The sequence below is a fragment of the Pezoporus wallicus genome, unplaced genomic scaffold, assembly GCF_028554395.1.
Source record: "Pezoporus wallicus isolate ANWC-B61680 ecotype Strahan unplaced genomic scaffold, APGP_CSIRO_Pwel_v1 contig_12129, whole genome shotgun sequence".
In the NCBI taxonomy this organism is placed as follows: domain Eukaryota; kingdom Metazoa; phylum Chordata; class Aves; order Psittaciformes; family Psittacidae; genus Pezoporus; species Pezoporus wallicus.
This window is the reverse complement of record NW_026642642.1, coordinates 171082-190593: the sequence shown is the minus strand read 5'-3', so window position 1 is coordinate 190593 and position 19512 is coordinate 171082. Positions and strand designations below refer to the sequence as shown.

The 19512-nt window shown below is 41.1% G+C and overlaps 1 protein-coding gene across 8 annotated transcripts in view; it reads right to left on the bottom strand.

Annotated features, from left to right (window-relative positions):
* UNC13B (unc-13 homolog B) overlaps positions 1-19512 on the bottom strand; it is a 212565-nt gene that overhangs the window by 41122 nt on the left and 151931 nt on the right. For all 8 annotated transcript variants that reach the window (XM_057431178.1, XM_057431171.1, XM_057431170.1 and 5 more), the window contains 8 exons: positions 18409-18572; positions 15863-16013; positions 14799-14867; positions 12794-12883; positions 11227-11361; positions 10284-10417; positions 9282-9367; positions 1961-2087 (listed from right to left, as the gene is read on the bottom strand). In XM_057431178.1, the coding sequence (XP_057287161.1) occupies positions 1961-2087; positions 9282-9367; positions 10284-10417; positions 11227-11361; positions 12794-12883; positions 14799-14867; positions 15863-16013; positions 18409-18572 (956 nt within the window). The remainder of the gene's footprint in view (positions 1-1960; positions 2088-9281; positions 9368-10283; positions 10418-11226; positions 11362-12793; positions 12884-14798; positions 14868-15862; positions 16014-18408; positions 18573-19512) is intronic.

Below are 19512 nucleotides of genomic sequence, written 5' to 3'. Positions count from 1 at the left end.
GGTGACCTGGTTTAGTGTGAGGTGTCCCTGCCCATGGCAGGGGGGTTGGAACTTGATGATCTTAAGGTCCTTTCCAACCCTAACCATTCTATGATTCTATGCATGGGCTCCTTTGTTTAAAGAAGCTTCAAGACTAAAAGTGCTTGTGAGGAAGCAAATCAAAGGACAAAAGCACACTGCTGTAATTGATACGAGGGGGCTATTTCTTGACAGGTGAAGGTTATGGTTGAAATAAACATCACCCATGTCTGACAATGTGGCTGTTGTACTAAAACACAGGAGTGAAGTAACAAAGCCAGCAGCTACACATGTGCATGAGCACTGAAGCTCTACCAAAAAGGCCAGCAGAGCAGAACAGTCTGCAAAAGGCTGCAGAATGAAACCAAGCATCATTATCCTGATTACACAGGAGGAAAAGAGAGATTAAGAGTATCTGATAGCTTGCCTGAGACGGCACTGACTCAGAGGCACAGCAAAGAGAACAGGGCTTCTGAGACTGTCACTCCAGCACCCTATTCGCTGAGCTAATGCCTCTTGCTGACCTGATTTGTTAAGCAAGGCCCATAGCCCAATTGCACCAACTGCCTCAAGTCTTGTTAGTATGCAGCTAGCACCAGACTTGAGGGACTGCATGCACCACAGGATGGAGAGAGAATTCAAAATGCCAATACAGAAACACAGTCCAAGCAACACGATTGTTTTTTCAAGAGGGGCATGTGCAAAGTACTGCATTTAGACCTCAGTGAACAGCCATATACCAGACAGGAAGAACAGATAGGTAGGACTGTTGAGGGTGCCTAGGGGATGGTCTGTGGCCCACTGGAAGCAGCCCTAGCCAGCAATACCCCTGAAGAAAAATAAAAAGGGCTGCTACCAATCCAAAGTGTGAGAACAGCAGCGCTGCCTTCAAGGCAAAGTCTAGGCAAAACATCACTACTTAAGTTGGGTGGTTTATATCCAGACACAGACAGGATGCAAACAGGCAAGCAAATTTCACTTACAAGGAAAGCTGGTAGCAAATGGGAACCAGCAGAAGACTGGGAAGGGACATGAGAAAAGAATTTTACTCTTGTAAAAGAGAAACAAGTTGTTCTTCATGCCCACACTGGCAGGACAGGATAACAACCTCAAACTAAAGCAGGAAAGATTTGGAGGGGGAAGAAGGGGATTGTGTTAAACCTCCAAAACCCAAGGGAAGGTTAACAGTGAAGCACAGGGGGAAAGAATGATTCAAGGAGATGTGGAGCAACCATCACTGAAAGCCTCTGAAAACCAATTAAACACTGGTCAGAAACAACACACCAGCTCTTGCCTTAAGCAAAGCGTGGGATTCTAGCTACAATATTCCCTCCAGGTTGCTCAGACAACATTGGGCTCATAAACCTTTTTCAGGTCTGAAATCTACTGCTGCTCTCTTAAAGTTAAATGAAAGTCGCAAACAATTGCTTAGAGCTTAAGAGCAACAGCTTACCTGATTTTTACAATTAACCTTCCTGGTCTTAATTAAAATAAAAAAGAAAAACAAAAAATCCTCAGCATTATCTTTACTTACAAATCCCACTGTGTGTGTATACATATGACATTCATACACACACAGAGACATACATACAGAACATACAGATAAAGCTGTATCTATTAACAAAAGAATGTAAGCTTACATCCGGAAGTTCTGCTGTTCAAGAATTGACCAAAGCCCACCGAGTAGACACAAAGTAGTTTAAAGACTGTCCATGACATTGCTAAAGCTTTTGAGATCTTGGGAGATAGTGTACAGTAAGGGACTGAACTGTGACAGGGACAGTGGCACAAACACCAGAGGGGACAAACATGCACACAAACACAGGAGTAAAGAAATGGTGTATCATGAAGGCAGCCGTAGGAGAAAACCAAATGGCTACTCTCAAAGTAACAGAAGGAGACAGATCTTGGGGATCTACTACAGAAGACATAACACACTCACGCTGGATATTCAGGCACTTTTCCCTTGAAGGCAGGCAGATCACGAACATATTCATTGTACAGCCACTTCACTTTGAAGTGTAGATTCATATAGTCTGCACTTTTACACAGTCTGTGTTTCTCATGCTCTGTAAGGAAAGAAAAAAAGAGTTAGGTCTGAATTTACCCCTATCACTGCATCAGTTACAGGAGTGTCTTACAAAGGATGTCTGTAGTACGCAATGGTTTTGTAGGTGAAGCACCTACAGAGACACAAATTCTTCACAAGACAGGATTGTGGCAGCAGGCAGGGGTTCTTGGTGGTTGACCATTTAGGCTCTGGAGTCTATTTCTGTACCTCTAATTAATACTTCCATTTGTTGAAGATTTTGGTTTTCAAAGGAATAAAAATAGAAAATTCTGACAGCCTTTGCATTTAACATATGACAGTTCAGATTTCACCTTTGCAGGAAATAAATCGAGGAGAGCAAATCTGTTCATTCTTGGATATAAAAGAAGTCATTATCAACATGTTACACTACATCCCTAAAAGACAAGAGTAAAAAGCATCCAGCTCTTTAGAGTTTGCCAGTGCGAGTCACAAGCAAGTTCAAACACACTACACAGGAACCGGAGCCTTCCCCGATCCCCAGTTTGAAGAAATTCATGGGACTTCTCTTCCAGAAGGCAAAAGTTTTCTTACTTGTGTTGCCTTCCTGAGCATGCTCCACTGAAGTGACCCATGGATACCTACCTGCTGCTGAGCCTCTTCTCCGGCCAGGTTTCATTATGGTTTTGTACCCAGGCAATGCTGGGACAACGCTGTTCCTCCCTGTGTAACACACATACATCCACAACATGACCCTTCCCATACTTGTCTGCTGCTAAAGCACTCGCCATATTCAGACCCATGTTTCTGCAGAACTCATGCTTCTAGGCCACTGCTCCCCTTTCTCTCTTCACAAGAAATGTATACTCCATGTCTTTGCTTCCAAGACCTTTCACAGCCTACGTCCACACTACCATCATTCAGCAATTGATTCCCACCTCTGAAGAGGCCACAATCCCTGGTTTTAAGCTACTCAAGTTATTCCGAACACTCTCTACGCTTTCTTCCAAGGCACCCCTCATTTGCTTACACAGGCAGCTCCTTCCAGTGCACTGCCTTCCTTCAAAATCCTCATTGAAAAGAAAAAAGAATCCCTTTTTCCATGATGCTAAGAGGACTCAGCAGCTTACTTTTGCCTGCACTGTGATCTTGAATTATCAGGTGTCCAATTCTGCCACTCCCTAGTGCTGCCTGTCCATATCCATCTGTTTCTTCTGCCAAACTTCAACAAAAATGAATAAACTTTGTGCCAGGTTTATTTGTTCATAGAATCATAGAATAGTTGGGGTTGGAAAGGACCTTAAGATCATCCAGTTCCAGCCCCCCTGCCATGGGCAGGGACACCTCACACTAAACCATCTCACCCAAGGCTTCGTCCAACCTGGCCCTAAACACTGCCAAGGATGGAGCATTCACAACCTCCCTGGGCAACCCATTCCCGTGCCTCACCACCCTCACAGTAAAGAACTTCTTCCTTATATCCAATCTAAACTTCCCCTGTTTAAGTTTTAACCCGTTACCCCTTGTCCTATCACTACAGTCCCTAATGAAGAGTCCCTCTCCAGAATCCCTATTGGCCTCCTTCAGATACTGGAAGGCTGCTATGTTCAATCTAGTACTGCAGCAAGCTCCTAGTCCATGGCTACAGTGTGAGATATGAGACTAAATACACATTATTTTGGGTTAGACTTCCCCCCCCCCCAAAAAAAAAAAAAAAAAAATTGACATTAGACTAATCTTTCTGCCTTTTATAGGGTTACTTCATTACTGATGGAGTTTTCCAGCCGCAGCACTACTGGTGTGTAGACAGGATCCAAACATGTTAAAAGATGGAAATCTTTTTCTCATTTTTGAATGAGTTTAATCTAGGACTTCAGTACAAGTATCCAGTAACTGGGTAGATATATGCACACAAGAGCGATACACGCTACAGATATTCATCAGCAGAGGATACATCCTAATGACGCAAATGGCCCCAGCTTTCTACCTGACAAACAAGCTTATCTTACAATATCATAATCTATTTTCATGTAAATACGAATTCTCACAACAATTTCAAGCCATCAAAAAACTTCCACATCTCTCTCAGCTTCAACAACATGTACAAGAAGAAAGGCCAAATAAATTATGAATTATCCAACACAAGAAGCAATGAACTTTACATGGATAACGATTCTGCAACCCTTGCCAACATTCAGTGGAACGCTTCAGTGAGTTGTTTGCGAGCCTCTAACAGTGTAATACAGATTTCCTTCTTCAACATGTAGATCCACACAGATACAATCTCAAAAAGAAACCCAACTTTTGTTTTCAAGAAATTAAAATGCCCATTATCCAAGAGGCACAGTCCTCAGAGGTGATGGTTTGATGGACAAATTACTTTACATGTGCTACTATTTCACATGTACTGTGATCCACCGCTCTTCACAGCGGATTTGCTTGTACTGGAGCCAAGGAAAGTCCATTCCTGTTATATATTAATAAACCTAGTATCTTTCTTGAGTGCTAAGGAAGTATATGGAAATACCCAGTTCTCTGAACTGCTGATCTTCCTCCACAATAACTGAGGAAGAAAATGCAGAGCTCTCTGCAGATCCAAAACTGGAAACAAACACAGCAATAACCATGCCGGCTTAGCTCCCTGTGACAGCAAGGAAATCAATGGACAATTATAACTTCGTTAACTTTGACATACGCTGACACCCAGGTGCTGTTTCCACATGGGGAAAGTACTGCTCCTGCAGAAGGTCTGGCTTGGAGGCAAAAAGAACTCAGATTTCATCAAAATTAAGCAGTGCACTAAGAGCAAGTAATGCAAAGCTTTTCCTGGGGCTTATGACATTCAAAAGGCTATTAAGTTACAGAAAAGGAAGATGCAAAGCAGCCACAGAAGCGTAAGCCCAAGGACTGCTACTGGGACTACCTAGCCATCTAAAGCAGATAAGGAGAGGCTTGGCACCAAGGGGATAAAACTACAGGAATGCAGAAGAAAGAAGGAGAAGTCTTACCACCGTAAAAGAGAACTTTACGTATGCGGAAGAAAGGTGGGGCTTGTGACAGAGAGAAGACAAAAGTGAACTGTAAGAGCTCAAACATGCTGGAGGACAAATAAAGCCAACAAAGCCCCTAGGCCCCTTTACCCCAAACATCTCATTCCATCTGCCTTTCCCCTTCAATAGTCCCTGCACAGTTTGACCACCCACATTCTTTGTGAAGGGGTATCTTTAAGAGCATTTGAAGGTGACATGGAAACACAGCAGCCAGAGGTGTACTCTGAAAACCCATTTTGGATAAAAGTAAAATGTAGAGCACAGAAGCCATCAGTCTTAGCACATTTCTGTTCTGCTTTATCACCTGCTGGCTTTTAAAGAGCTCAGTGGCAGCAACAGTGGAAGAGGGCACAGATATTTTGCAGCAGCTGCTGTTTTTATCCTGCAAAGACCACAGAGTTCTCTAAGTCCCTCACATTTCCTCAGCAGATTTCATCTGCAAACAGCCTCCTCCAGAGAAGAGCTTCTAGGGTCACGGAGGCCATATTATTAAGGCATTAATAGGGAACCACTCCCTAGCAGCACACTTTCCAGTGTTACGTCTAGTTCTGTTTTTCAGGCAGAGAACAGGACTTCCTTAATCCACCACATCCTTAATCCATGGGATTTTTTTTTTCTCGATTGTTAGCCTACTTTCCATGGGTTAATTTCTAGCTAATAATACCAAATTTCTGCAAATAAACTCTAATAGGTACTGAGGCTGCCAAAGCATTAACACTTCAGACAGCTGACATCTGTGTGTACATCTGATTCCCCTCCCCTTACTAGAAATGAGAATGTGGCAGAATGATTTATTTCAATCCAGCTCGCCAGCTCTACTCAGTCTCTCTTCCTACCAGAGATGCTTCCAATTTGCAACTCTCCTAATGCTGATATGTCCAAATTAAGACTAAACGTTGCTGTAAAGGATGATGTTGATTTTCTATTACTATCTTCTACTAAAGAAAGAACAGAAGCCCTCTTTGCTCAGGGTATTTGTGTTTTCTGGTTGCAGAATTTCACAGATGACAGCAAGGAAACTAGTAATCCCAGTTACCAGTGGGCTCAGAAGGAGGCTATCCAGCACTGGTCAGTGTTCCAGAGGTGGAGATAACTGTATGACTTGGAAAAAACATCCTCTACACTAGTGTGACTCCAGGGTAGAATGATCTTGCCAGCCAAGTCTGAGCCACACAACAAGAGTATCCTATCTGTTTTTCTCTTAGGTTGATGGGGAACAAGGGACACTTCTCAATGCCTCATTGCATACTGCCTCGACAGTAAGGAGGGAAGGGCCAGTCTGCTGTTCACAGTGTCCTGAGTTGTTACTGCTTCGGGAGAAAGAGAAAAAAACAAGCAGGGTAAATCCTGGAGTTTTTGCTGTGTCTCAGAAGCTGAGTCTCCTTAGGGGTGATGAAGGCATAAGATAGGTCTGCCATGCACTCGTCTTCCAGCAGTCAAACTCACTGCTGCTGTGACTCCTGCTACCAGCTGCTGAAACAGAAAATAGGTGTTTGACTCTCCATTTCTGCAGCAGCAGTGTGGTCGTCCGAGTCACCTTTGCAGATCTGCTCACCAGTGGCATAAAACTAAGGGACTAACGCTAATATTAGCAACTATATACACAGTACTAGAACTATGGGTATCAGACGAAAGCCTTTGCCTACTTGCAACTATAAACTCTACCAAGGTGCACAAACTTACCACTTGGTGAGGTGAATGAGCTCATGTTATCTAGAACTTAGGAACAAAACATAAGGGAAAACACCATGAAGAAAGTTAGAAGCAGGAGTTATACCCTGAGTTCATATGCACATATATCAACAAAACAATTAGCTTTTGTTGCAGAGAGCTCCTGATGCATACAGATTTTTGAGCACAACAGAAGCATACCCAGGATTATTACACAAACTAAGAAATGACAGAGCCAAGAGCTGAGGACAGCAGATCTAATCATCATCCTTCACATGACTTAATTTGCCTCCTTTAATCCCTTTTATCCCCTCATTATAAATAAATAAATAAATAAATAAATAAATGCAGAGAGCTAATCTAATCATCTGCATTTAAAACACATGTACTAAGGCCTGTAAACGAATTATTGTATAGCTTGTTCTAAAGGTTATATTCCTAAATTTCTGAGAGCAAAGCAGTGAGGAATCATGCTCACATCAAACAGAATTCTGCACTCTGAGAATTCTTTAATATATATTTGGAAGAGACACACATCAACACAACCTCTACTATTGTTCAATCCTCCTGCAGGACTTGCACAGCTAGAGTACAAATACATATACTACACAGTTTTTCATCTTTCATTCAAAAGGCAAACCCTTCCCTGCCCATCAGCTGCCTCTGTGTCAGCTTTTCTCACCACAAAATACTTTAAACGAGGCTGCTCTCTCAGCAAGTATTTGCTGTGGGCTAGTGAACTCATGGATTCAGTCTTAAGTCTTGTCTTAAGAAGCTAACAAGTGACCAGAAGGATGCCAGGAAAAGCTAAAATGAACCCAAGTTCACCAGAGCCAAAGGGGACATGGTATGAAATGTGAGCAGAGAAAACCTGGAAGGCAGAGCTAACCAAGGCCTTGGCAATCAAACAGAGCCATTTAAAAGAGGAACAAAATTGTCCCCTTTGACAGTCAAATTCACACAACAGTATGCTGTATTTTGGATGCAACAGAGAAGAGTAATCTTAGGAAAGTCAGCAACTAGATCTGGAAAGATCCAGTTCTCGTGGCTGCTCATAAAAGAGGAAGATACAACACTTTCAACATATAGAAGAGCAAACTGCGTTATAAATTCCTGAGAGTGAGCACACAGGGGTAAATAAGGACAAAACAGAAAGGGGAGCCAAAATGGTTTGCAGGAGCAAACAGTTCTAGGAAAAGTGAACATGAAATTATCACAGTTGCCTTGTCTCTAACACACAAGCAAGTGGTGATAGTCACTATAAAACAGACTCTTCAACATAGTAGGTCCTTCTTTCCAGTGTCTGTTCTTACATCAACACGACCTCACAACATAAAGGAACTGTGGGGTACAAGTATATATAAGAAGTGCCTAACACAGAAATGAGAACACTTCACCCAGACCTGCAGCCTGCTGAATTCAAGCCTAGAGCTAGAAAACGGTGTACCCACACAGCACAATCTCTACTCCTGTTGCACTGTCGAAGACTAAGAAGTAGATGGAGTCAAACTTCTTAGCTTACAGAGCAACCCCACAGGCTGTTCCCAAAGAACAAGCTGCAGGAAACTCTCTTACTGACAGCAGTTTTTCCTAGCGGTCTGACATGAGCATCTAATAGGCTGTCACTTCTAGGAGTGACCTGAGATCAAACTGGGGACAAATGGATCAAGCATAGTTTTGTGACTGACCAAAAGCAAAAGCTCCACTTGGTTTTGGAATATGAACGCAGCTAGCATGCCATAGGCAGCACTGGCTGGTTTATCTGCACTTATTTGTCAGCACTTATCTGGTTTATCACAGTATCAGCTTACAGATGATCATGAAGCCTGACCCTGCAAAATACTGGGAAAACAATTGCTACTACAGCTGCACAGCTGGTGGGAGCTGGATGCTCTCTGAACTTTGTAAGATGATTACATTGTGCAAATGAATTTATAGAACTAAAAATAAATTCAGAAACTGTAATCAACCATCAGAAGCGTACTGCAGGCAGCAGAATTCCTTTCCAGGGCTTTGCTGGGCTCTGTATGCCTAACTCATTTTCAGAAACAGGAAAATGTCTCCTTTTCTAGGAGTTGGGTGGGATTATGCAAGATTAAATAAAAATGAAGATACCAGAAGGAGGATTTGTTCTAACAGTATGATTCTTCCAATGGCTTAGACTGTCTGTGCTGTACTATCCAGGGAACTACAGCCATGGCACAACCCACTACTTCTCCAGCCCTTTCTATCATTGTACATTGCACAAATAAGCTGCCAAAGTGAACTGATTTCAAATCAGCTAGGATGGCAAAAACCAGCTTGCAACAAAGTCTGACATACAGGTCTAGAGATCATGCAGATCTCAGCCTCAACCTTCACACATTATGCAGCTGTCCACAAATAAACCACTAGAAATCCCTGCTCTGAACAGTGGTGCTACTAATGTGCATCATTAAGCCTCATTTACACCAAATGAATTAAGAATAAAGATCAGCAACAAGTCAGCTGGAAGCAGGGAGGAATTCTCTTACCTTCCATGGCATATTTCATATCCTGGGCAAAAAGACTCCACATCACCTCTGCACTGATCTTCCCAACAGCAAGCTCCTGAGGAAACCTAAGTGGACATTAGGGAAAGGCTTTGGCATGTATCAGATCAAAAGGCTCTCTCTTCTTTATTCAGCTCTGAGTTAAACTACAAGCTGAAAAGCTCAACATTACAAACGTTTCCTTCACCCTAGATAAATGACCTTGGAGATTATGAACTGGACTCTGTGGCACACATTAAATAACCTGAAAACAACACTGCTATTGAGACTCGTTCCAATTAAAAAAAGCCAAGCCCTGGATGTCTCTCCTAGAAGAGAAGCATACAATAATTCTGGAAACATGATCTCAGTGCCCTTGCAGCTTTTTTCTCTTTCTTGTCCATATGTCTTTTTTCTAAGGTTACTACGCTGACCTGTGAATACAGGTGTCATTGCCATGTTAAAGCATGTTAGGCCATAATCCAGCATTTTGTGTATAATACTTTGTTAGATAGCTCCTGCCCTGTGGGACTGTTGGAGGAGTATCCACCAGTTAAACAGACTAGTTTCAAGTTCCTTTCCAATGTGCCAATCCCACCCACTGCAAGCTCCCAGCACTGCATGGACAGCACATTAGTAAATCACAGCGTAAGGCGGTGTTAGCACAGCACCATGTGTGTGCATTAATGCGTGTCCCAGACTGCTCAACATGAGAAAAAACCAAAAGAACTCTCACCCCATTTTCAGGTGCCTCCCTGAGTTCAGGATTGTAATAATCAGGGTGTTTGAGCTTGAACGCCATCGTAACTGAACCTTTTGAAACTCTTCCATCCCAATCAAAAAGTTATTTATATAGACAGAGACAGATAAGACAGAAAGACAGACAGACAAGATAAGTACTTTCCATAAATACACAAGTGACAGAAGAGACAGAAAGCAGTTTAACAAATAAAGCAGAGCAGACAGAGACTAGCATTAGACACACAAAACAAGGAAGATTCTTACTGATTCAGGACTGGGGTATAAGAATTCTTGTCCTCTTCTATGATGGAGACTATCAAAGTGATGAGCTTGGGCCAGAAATCCAGGTTCCTGATGCTGGGGCCCTGCTCCTCAGGAGGAAGGTCCTGATTTTTGTTCTGGGAAGGAAACCATTGATGAACCAGTGTAAATTTAAAGGGGAAAGAAAAAGCTGGCAAATGTAGATCACCATAGAAACTTCAAACACTAATTCCCTATGGACCCTTTTTTCTGAAGAGCTTAAAATTATTAATGCTTGCTGTCAACTTGCATGACCTAATGCAAAACACAGTAACAAGCCAAACCATATTGCTTACTGGTAGCCTTAAAGCCAAGTAATTCCTGTTTTGTTATTTACCATGCCAAGAGCAGGACAGGCTCCAGGAGATCTGCTCAGACATCATTTGCTATAAGCTGGTTTGAAATACTTGCCTTTTAGGGACCTAGGTTAACAACTACATCCACGCTGACACATCGTGCGTGCATTACTGCAGAGCGGCCAGTAGAGCTCTCATGGATGTGAAAACAGTTTGTGTCTAGAGGTACCTCCTAAACCCAGTGCAGGGCACTGGGTTCTAGTAACCGAGATAAAATTTCACTACATGAGGTTTATCTATGCTAAAGACAGCTTCTTGAACAGTCTACATTCTTTTCTAATTGGCTTTTTTCACTCAGAGCTCCATCAAACCTTCCCTTCACAAATTGAAATAAAATAGCTGAGCTAGCAAAACGAATCATAATTAGTGTAAAATAATTATCATCCTCCACTTACTAATTAGTGTTCATTAGCTGATTACAAGTTTTTGCATTCAGAAGATAACAAGTCATATAATTTTGTCTGTGTTGGCTTTCTACACGAATTAGTATTCTCGTTATTATTTAAAGAAAATCAGAAACTTGAATTTCTGCCCGCTTATCAGCTACTCACAGGATCTGTCTGGTACTCTCGACTGTACAGCTCGTGACAGTTGTTGAAAATGTACTCATAGGTGGAGTTGAGGCAAGCTTTCACACAGTCCTTCACAACCTGGCTGGCTCGGGGTGGACTCTGCAGCTCTTGGACCTGACAAGGAGGCAACAGAGATTGTCAAATAAAGCACTGTTCATAAATCAAACATGGAAAGAACAAGTCAGTGGTCTAGGAGCTACAAAGGACTTGGTGGATCTGCTTTCAGCAACCTCTGCTATCAGTGATCTGAAACCATGAATGGATTGCTCTCTCCAGGCATAAAAAAGTCAGTGACAACACTTAGTCCCCACAGGATCATTTGGAACATAAAAGGGATTTTGAAGCACCAAGGATGATCTTCAGAATAAATAAATCATGTGTATTGACGTGTGTATAATCTGAGCCAATCACACATAATTTCTGCTAAATTCATAGGATTTTGCTAAGAAACCAGCAAGCAATCTTTCCCAACACTAGAAGAATGTGCAATACATTAGAGGAGCATATTACATCCAGTCTGGAAAGCCTTGCTGAAAACCGAATACTTGCATGCCTTTAAATACAAAAAACTTCCTTTAAGGACATCTTTCATCACAAGCTTTATTGAATTTTAAAGTACACCAGACTCCTTAGGGACATACCATCTGATACTCCTTTTCCTCTTCCAACAGCAGCTCTTTTCATTATGTCATTGCTTTAGAAAAACACTGCAGGGTTAAACTAAACAGATACACAGCCATCACCCTATGAATGAAACTAGAACCTGAGATGATTTTGATATTGACACTACCTCTACACTTTTCAGAGTATTTCTATAAGGCAGACTTTCAATACAGACATATTGTCTGAACAGGCACTTTCAAAATAAAGTTCTAAAATGTCATTTACCCTACGGCTTAAGAATAAAATTATAAGCGCATCCTGAAATACCTCAAATTAAAGATTTTGGTTTTGATAAGATAAAGATTACTAAGTGACATGTGTTAACCTACAATATTAAAAACAAAAAAGGAAAAAAAAAAGCAGGAATAATCTCATTACACACTGCTAGAACCATACACTTAACTACACAAACAGCACATCAGTATTCATAACAACCCTCTCGGATCTCTGCTGAGAGATATGATCCCATTTCAGTATCTCACCCCCCAAGAAATAAATTTAAACGTATTTACGAGATAAAAGATGCTGAAGAGACGGTAGTGACTGATAAATGTTGTACACAGGAAAACCTTCCTAACACAATTAACAAAAGTAAATTATCTTCCCAAACCAAGAATTTTCTTTTTTCTCCTTTTTTTTTCTTTTTGATTATTTGTGCCTTATTTATGACTGAAAAACCCCAGGGGAAACAACAACTTTCATCTTCATGATGCAAAATACAGTGAAGACAAGGCAAAATGTGGATGTTTATTACATGGTCAGCAGATGCTCTCCATTTTCCATGTCTAAAGCAACAACATGGAACAGTGATTTGAAAACAAGAAACCAACTCCTGGGGCAAAAACTGCAGAGGCTGTGCTCCCATCCCCACCCATAACACTACCTTCATCCTGAAAAAAGTGATGCTGGTCAGCAAATCCACTGTAGACTTCAGGTCCTGCAGCCGCTCCCGGCTGCTGGCTGGAAAGTTGTTCTGTTAACAAAAAAGGAAAATCCTGTTGGAAAGCACAGTCAGATCCATGCAAGACTTTAAGCATGTGCTAAATAAGGAAAGTGTCTTGGAAACATTTCCTGCTTGAGAAGCTTTTACCAGTCAAAACAATGCTCAATAAATAAGGCCTTTTTGCTGCAGGAGCTTATCTGTTTGCTTAATTAAATAGCTTCTTGTATGAATGTAAAATCTGTGGATATCAGGAGACTGATAGCCCTCAGCAGAAGGAGATCTCTCCTTGGCTGCAGGAGGAGCCAGCAAGGAGCAACAGCCACGTCACCAGCAGCTCTTGGCCTCTTGCTTGATGTTGCTTGTGTGGACCCTTTCCTTTCTGCATTCACTGCTTCTATTTTGGTTTCTCTTCTGAGGCAATGAGAGGTGTGGTATATTAGCAACCTCTCAAGAGAAATAAACAGGCCTGAGAAGGGAAAATGAGTCCTTGCTCCCTGTAAGAAGTCATGGTAACCACTCAGTGACCAAGCAGCTCGCAAAACAGTTTTCAAACTAATTATTCAGAGGGTGACTTGAAGCTACTCAAGGGAGCTCCAGCTCTCCCATCCTGACCGGCCAATGGAAGGAACACACATTTGTTTGTCACTTTCTTTTCCACAAATCCACACTGCTGGTTATTCGTTGTTTAAAGTGCTTACAAATAGCTTGATTAAATTAGGGGAAACAGGAGGATTAATCTGCGTAATTTAAATTGTGAATTCCCATCTCCTGTCTTGAAAGCTGGAAACCAATACCTTTTTCTTCCAGAATTTAACATGCCCTTCAGAGGTCTTAAGATAATTATTAAGAGCTCCCAAATTGATTCAGCCACTTCTGTAAATGTACTGCCAATTAGATAACATCTAAATTATTTAAACTATACAAATCTCTCCTGATCCTTTATGCAAGAGCTTACTTGTTTGTCCATGGTTTAGTTGCATGAGCCACCGGAAAGCAGCTTTTAGTGAAGACCGAGCAAACAAAAAAGACATCACCACCAGAGATTCCTATTGCCACTTCTTGATAATTTTCCCTCTTCTACTCAGTAGATCAGTGCTCTCTTCAGACCTTCTCTTTCTAGTGATGTAGATTTAAATAGCTATTTATACAACACTCCTTTTATCTTCTTTTGCAACTTGCCCCTTGTCATTTTTGTCTTCCTAATGCACTTCTCCTCTTAGTCTGCTCATGCTTCTCTACACTATATGCTTCACTGTACTTCATATAAATGCACTAATCGGAAGAGGTTCAACTTTTAAATAAATGAAATCAAAGCTCATATTTTGCCACCATTGTTAAATTTTTCAATGAATTAGTCACTAATTGAAATCAAATAGCAAGGAATTAAAAAAATGAAAGAAAAGCCACGTCACATGGTGACTAGAATAGCAAAGAAAGAAAATAGTGGTTTTAAGGAGACTGAGGGACTGATATCAACATCTGAAACTCATCTCTTCCCAAGGGGGCCAGGGGGATCTCAACCTGAAAGGACATCTTGTAGATCCAGAGTCAGGGTCAGTGATTCAAGTTCACCAAACCTAAAGTAAGTGACAACACAAGGGCAGTTCCTCTAAAAGATTTCTGTATACTAGGGGAGAGCAAGTCTGTTTTCTGTTTGTAGATGACACCTGAAGCAGCTGATAGGACTAATTCAAATCCAGCCTGCACAGTTCACAATCCTTAAATTATTTCAGAAGTCTTGAGGAAGTTATAATGGAAGAAAAAAACATGGTTTGTGTTCTATACATGAAGAAAACAAAACGGTGCATTCATGCAACAAGCTTGACATGACAATTCCGTAACACAGAAACTACCCAAAAACTTAGACGCATAAGAGAAATCCAAATAGCGTGTTTCCTGTCTGCCCACCAGAATGCCTGAAAGGATTTTGTTTATTCCCACTCACCCTGTACATTGAGAGATCAATCCGAAGTGAATTATGAAGCTGATCCAGAAGCTTCACAAATCGTTCTTTCTGTTGAGCAGAAAACACCAATAAACGTTACATATCATCACTGTCTAATCGATGTTCAGTGTAAGCAGCGGGGTATCAGGGAATTAGTGTCAAATCTCAGGAGAGTGGGAGGAAGCAATATGGATGCATGGTATTGTGCAAACAGTATTTTCTTTTGATTCTTGGATTTACTCTCATAGTGTAATTATTTCTGAAGTCTGTGTAACATTAGAATTGTTCATGTGTAACATCAGAAAAATATTCCATTATCACTCTCAAGTAGAAGCAGAACAAATCCCTCTCTGATTTCTAGCCTGCAATTTGCACCAAACTTATATTTAAGAGAAAATATTTATTCAGAGATGAATAAAGGAACAGGCAGAAAAGGGTCTAATTCAGAGCAATGACACAGCTCCAAGATCTTATCTGTTAGTTCAGTGACAAGTATTATAGGCTTCTCGTGACTATATTCTCAAGGTCAGGTCTCTCCACTGGATTCTGATCTAGCATCGTGAACACCTCCTCATTCAATCTATAAATTCTCAGTCTGAAGAGAAGCACGAGCTTTTCCAAATACTTTTCCAGCACGCTCAACTCCACCACGTTATATGAAAAACATTTTAACCATTAGGGGGACACACATATTTTTGGTTTGTATTTTTATAAACCAGTTTCTGTTTTTAAAACAAAGTTCTGAAACGATCAGATCACACAATGTGTTTTATCAACAGCATCTCCCGCAGAGTTTAAGACTATTTGCTTATTCCATACCATCTGTGCTCCAGTATAATTTGAACACAAAGAATAAACATCATAATACATTACATTGATTAATACCTAAAATGCATGGTGATGACAATAAAACCATGCTCTTTGCCTTGTCTAGAAGAGCTCCACAGATTCCAACTCCTCACAGAATTAATATTCTTTACACAGAACTAGTTACGTATTGAAAGGCAGGACCACAGGCAAGTTACAGAAGTTGAAATGTAACATCACCAAACACGCTAACATACCCCAAAATTGGAGGCTGCAAAGCGGTCCGAAGCAGACACATTCGTGGAGGCAGTGGTGTGCGCATAATAAGCATTGATATTGGCAAGTAAGGTGCTCATCACAGCTGGCACGCCTGGGCACATGTATTTAGAGGAGAGACATGCAAAATGCCTGCAAAAGGACAGCTCTGTAAGTCATTCTGGTCTCTTTCATGTAGCACAACTTGATTCTATCCCTTTAATATTCCACTTACTCTGGCTGGCATCATGAACAGATGATAGTCATTTCCTCCCTTCCTGTAAATCTGCAGCATCCCAGAGCTATTTCAGAAAGATGCCATCTAGACAACAGATATGCTTGAAACAAGAGGAAATCCCTTCACTACATCCCCTTCCAGATCATAAAATAGCTTCTCAAGTATTTCTTGCCAACAGCTTGTGACTTAGGTGATACCCTGTGTTCCTAATCCAGTTCCTAGACTTAAGCTTGACACCACTTGAGGCAGCCACAGGTTCTGAGGTAACATGAGGCAGCAGTAACTGGAAAGCATTAAAGCACAGCGAGATCACCCACCAGTATTTCTGTGCTGCACTGATATGTGATTCCTTAGGGCTAACCCCTTTGCCCACAGGAAACATGCACACTCATTTGCATTTTCCCATTTAACTGTTCTCATTAAAATGCATGGAACCTTCCTGCAGGAAATACCAAAATTATGCCAGAAGCGGCTGGGCTTGTGAAATGATTAAACAATCAAAGAAAATCTGCTCAACATAAGCGGGGGAGGGGGGGGGGGGGGGAAATCAGAGTTTAAGAGGTCTGATATTATGGGACATGGCAAGTGAAGTTCATCCCAACAGATAGAAGTGTTGGCATTTTTAAGCAGTCCTTTTTAAGCAGGAATCCTCACTGAGCTCCCAAAGTAAATTTAGGAACTACTTTCTAAATGTAGCTTTCTCCCTATAGGGCTCATAGAATCACTGAGTAGTTTAGTTTAAAACTATTACCCCTTCATCTATCACTGCAGATGTTCAAAAGTTGTCCCCATATTTCTTCTAAGCCCCATTTAAGCGCTGAAAGACTGCCCTAAGGTCTTCCCAGAGCCTTCTTTTCTCCCAGCTCTCTCAGCCTTTCCTGATAGGAGAGGTGCTTCAGACCTCTGAGGGGTTCCATCCACTGGACTCATCACAAACATTACCTTCTGTTCTAGTTAACATACAAATGATTATAACCAAAAAAGCTACAGTGAGAGAATTTCTCTGGCATTCACAAATCAGTATTTCAGACAAATATGATACTGACGCCTGAATCTTAACGTGCTTGCTACATGGTAACCGTGTACCAATTGGTCATTTAGACACTTGATAAGTAAAGATAAGACATATACAATGGCTTTATTTAGCTTGGAGAAGGGGTGAGGAGTGGGACTCTACTCAATGTCTTGACTACTTAGCAGAGAGGAGAGGGTTAGTGAGAATATTGAGCCAGGACAAAATCCTTTTAGAGGGAAGACTAAAAGATAAGCAGCAACATGAAGCAGTTACAGCACAGGAAATTCAAAACAGGGTTTTCCAATTTGGATTTCAACCACGGATTTCTTCCCCAGAGTAATACAGCCTGACGTCTGGAGCCCAAAGAGGTGGTGAACATCCACCCTTGGAAATTTTCAACACACTAAAAGAGGCCCTGAACAGTCTGGTGCAACTTCCAATTTAGCCCTGCTATAAGCAAGGACCAGACCTCTGGACCCACCTTCCATTTCTTTTCCACTTTGGCTTAAATCAATAGGCAGAAAAGGTGTTTGCAAGTGACATAATTATAGATAACACTTCGCCCAAGGACTCAGACCCCAAGAGCTTCAGCATCTAACATGAAAAATTTCATGTTTGTCTGCTGTATTTAATATCACCTTTGAAATAATAAAAAAGCAAAGCATAGCACTGCTAGTTTTTAAGAGGAAAAATGGCTAATCCCAAATCCAAGTAAAAATATAGTGAGAAGGAAAATGCTCTTTGAAGATCAGGAACTGCATTAGCCTAGCTCCAAAGAGGACAAATCAGTAGCTCCATTATACAAACTTCCTATAAACGCCTTCAACAGCACCTGGGAAATTAGTAACTTCAAAGGACTTTATCAATTGCCACAACAGTTGGACAAAGACTCTCACAAAACCTCATCCCTTCTCACATCATTAGAAATCTTCAGTGGGATCCCTGGGCAGTATCTTTTTAACAGAGAGTGCTCAAATGGAGATTTGAGTCTTAAACCATAAATGGCTCACAACCAAAATTGGTGCAATTCCTTAAGATTAGTTTTAAATATGTGCATACAAACTGTTCAGATAGATGCTTAATTCCAGCACTTCGTCAGACATTAATTTCTACGCTTTGAGGAAACCAGTGATTCAGAAACGGGCAGTCTTTCCCCTTGCACAGTAAGCCCTATAAAAAGCAGCTGTCACTGACAAGCCTTCCATTACCTACACATTTCATCTTCTAAATATTAACAGTCACATTAAACAGTTACACCAATTACCCGCCCCAACGACACATGAAATGCATCTTACGTCATGGCCTGGTATATAGATTCAATGCCGTAACGCATTGCAAATTCATCCACTATCTCTTGAGCTGTCTCATCAAAATACACCTTCCAGGCATCATCTCCTTTGGCATCAGGGATCTTCACCACCCCATTCCCTTGCACATCTGTGAGATGGTGAAAGAGGTTCTGAAACACAAAACAAGATTGAAAGTATATGTGAGGCTGATGAAGCCTTCAAGTTTCATGAAGAGTTTGGAACTGCTCGGAAGAAGTCACTCACACAAATCTCTTTGCTCTCCCACCTCTTTCTTCCCCTACACATTATGTATTTCTTTTCTTCCTGAGTTCTCCTAGCTGAAATTTTTGCATGTGTACCTACGGTTTTACCCAGCAGACATTGTGAACGATGCAGAGGAGGTGCATGTGAAAATGCATGAACGATGCATGCGAACGATGCAGAGGAGGTGCTTCAATGCAGTGAAACCACAGACTAGTTTCCTGAAACCTACACACTTCTGTCCTCAGAATGAAATGCCTTAACATGGATGAGCTATTGAAACTAGCTGAAGTAACAGTTCTATATAGGCTTTGTAACTATTATTACACAGCAAAACAGTCCAAACAAACCTTATTTTGTTTTTAAAAGGACATCCTTAAGATCACCCCTACCGACTAGACACTTGCATTATTATTCAACATAACCCTTTATTTTATCTAACACTGCAAAGGCTTTCAGCTATCACTGCTGTGCAGAGTATGCACGTCACTTAGAGATTCATCAGCCTCTCAGACAGCTGGCTCCCTGTAGTAAGGAATACAAAAGTCCAACAATTTTATTAGGAGCTAGAGGACTCTGCTTTACTCTACTATTTTTCCTGATTGAATTATTCTAGCTGTAAATCATCTTCATATTATGATACACAAATGAAAGAAGGTGATACTTAAAAGGAGACCTATTTGCAAAAAAGGGCAGCAAGTGATCATGTATGTTCAGAAAGAAAAAAATGAAATGGCTTACCAAGCAGAAGCCACCACTGAATTGAAAAACAATAAATATTTATTGAAGGACACAACACAGCCAACTAAAGGAAGCCTACTGATGTTTTTCTAAGCTTCCTATCTGTCT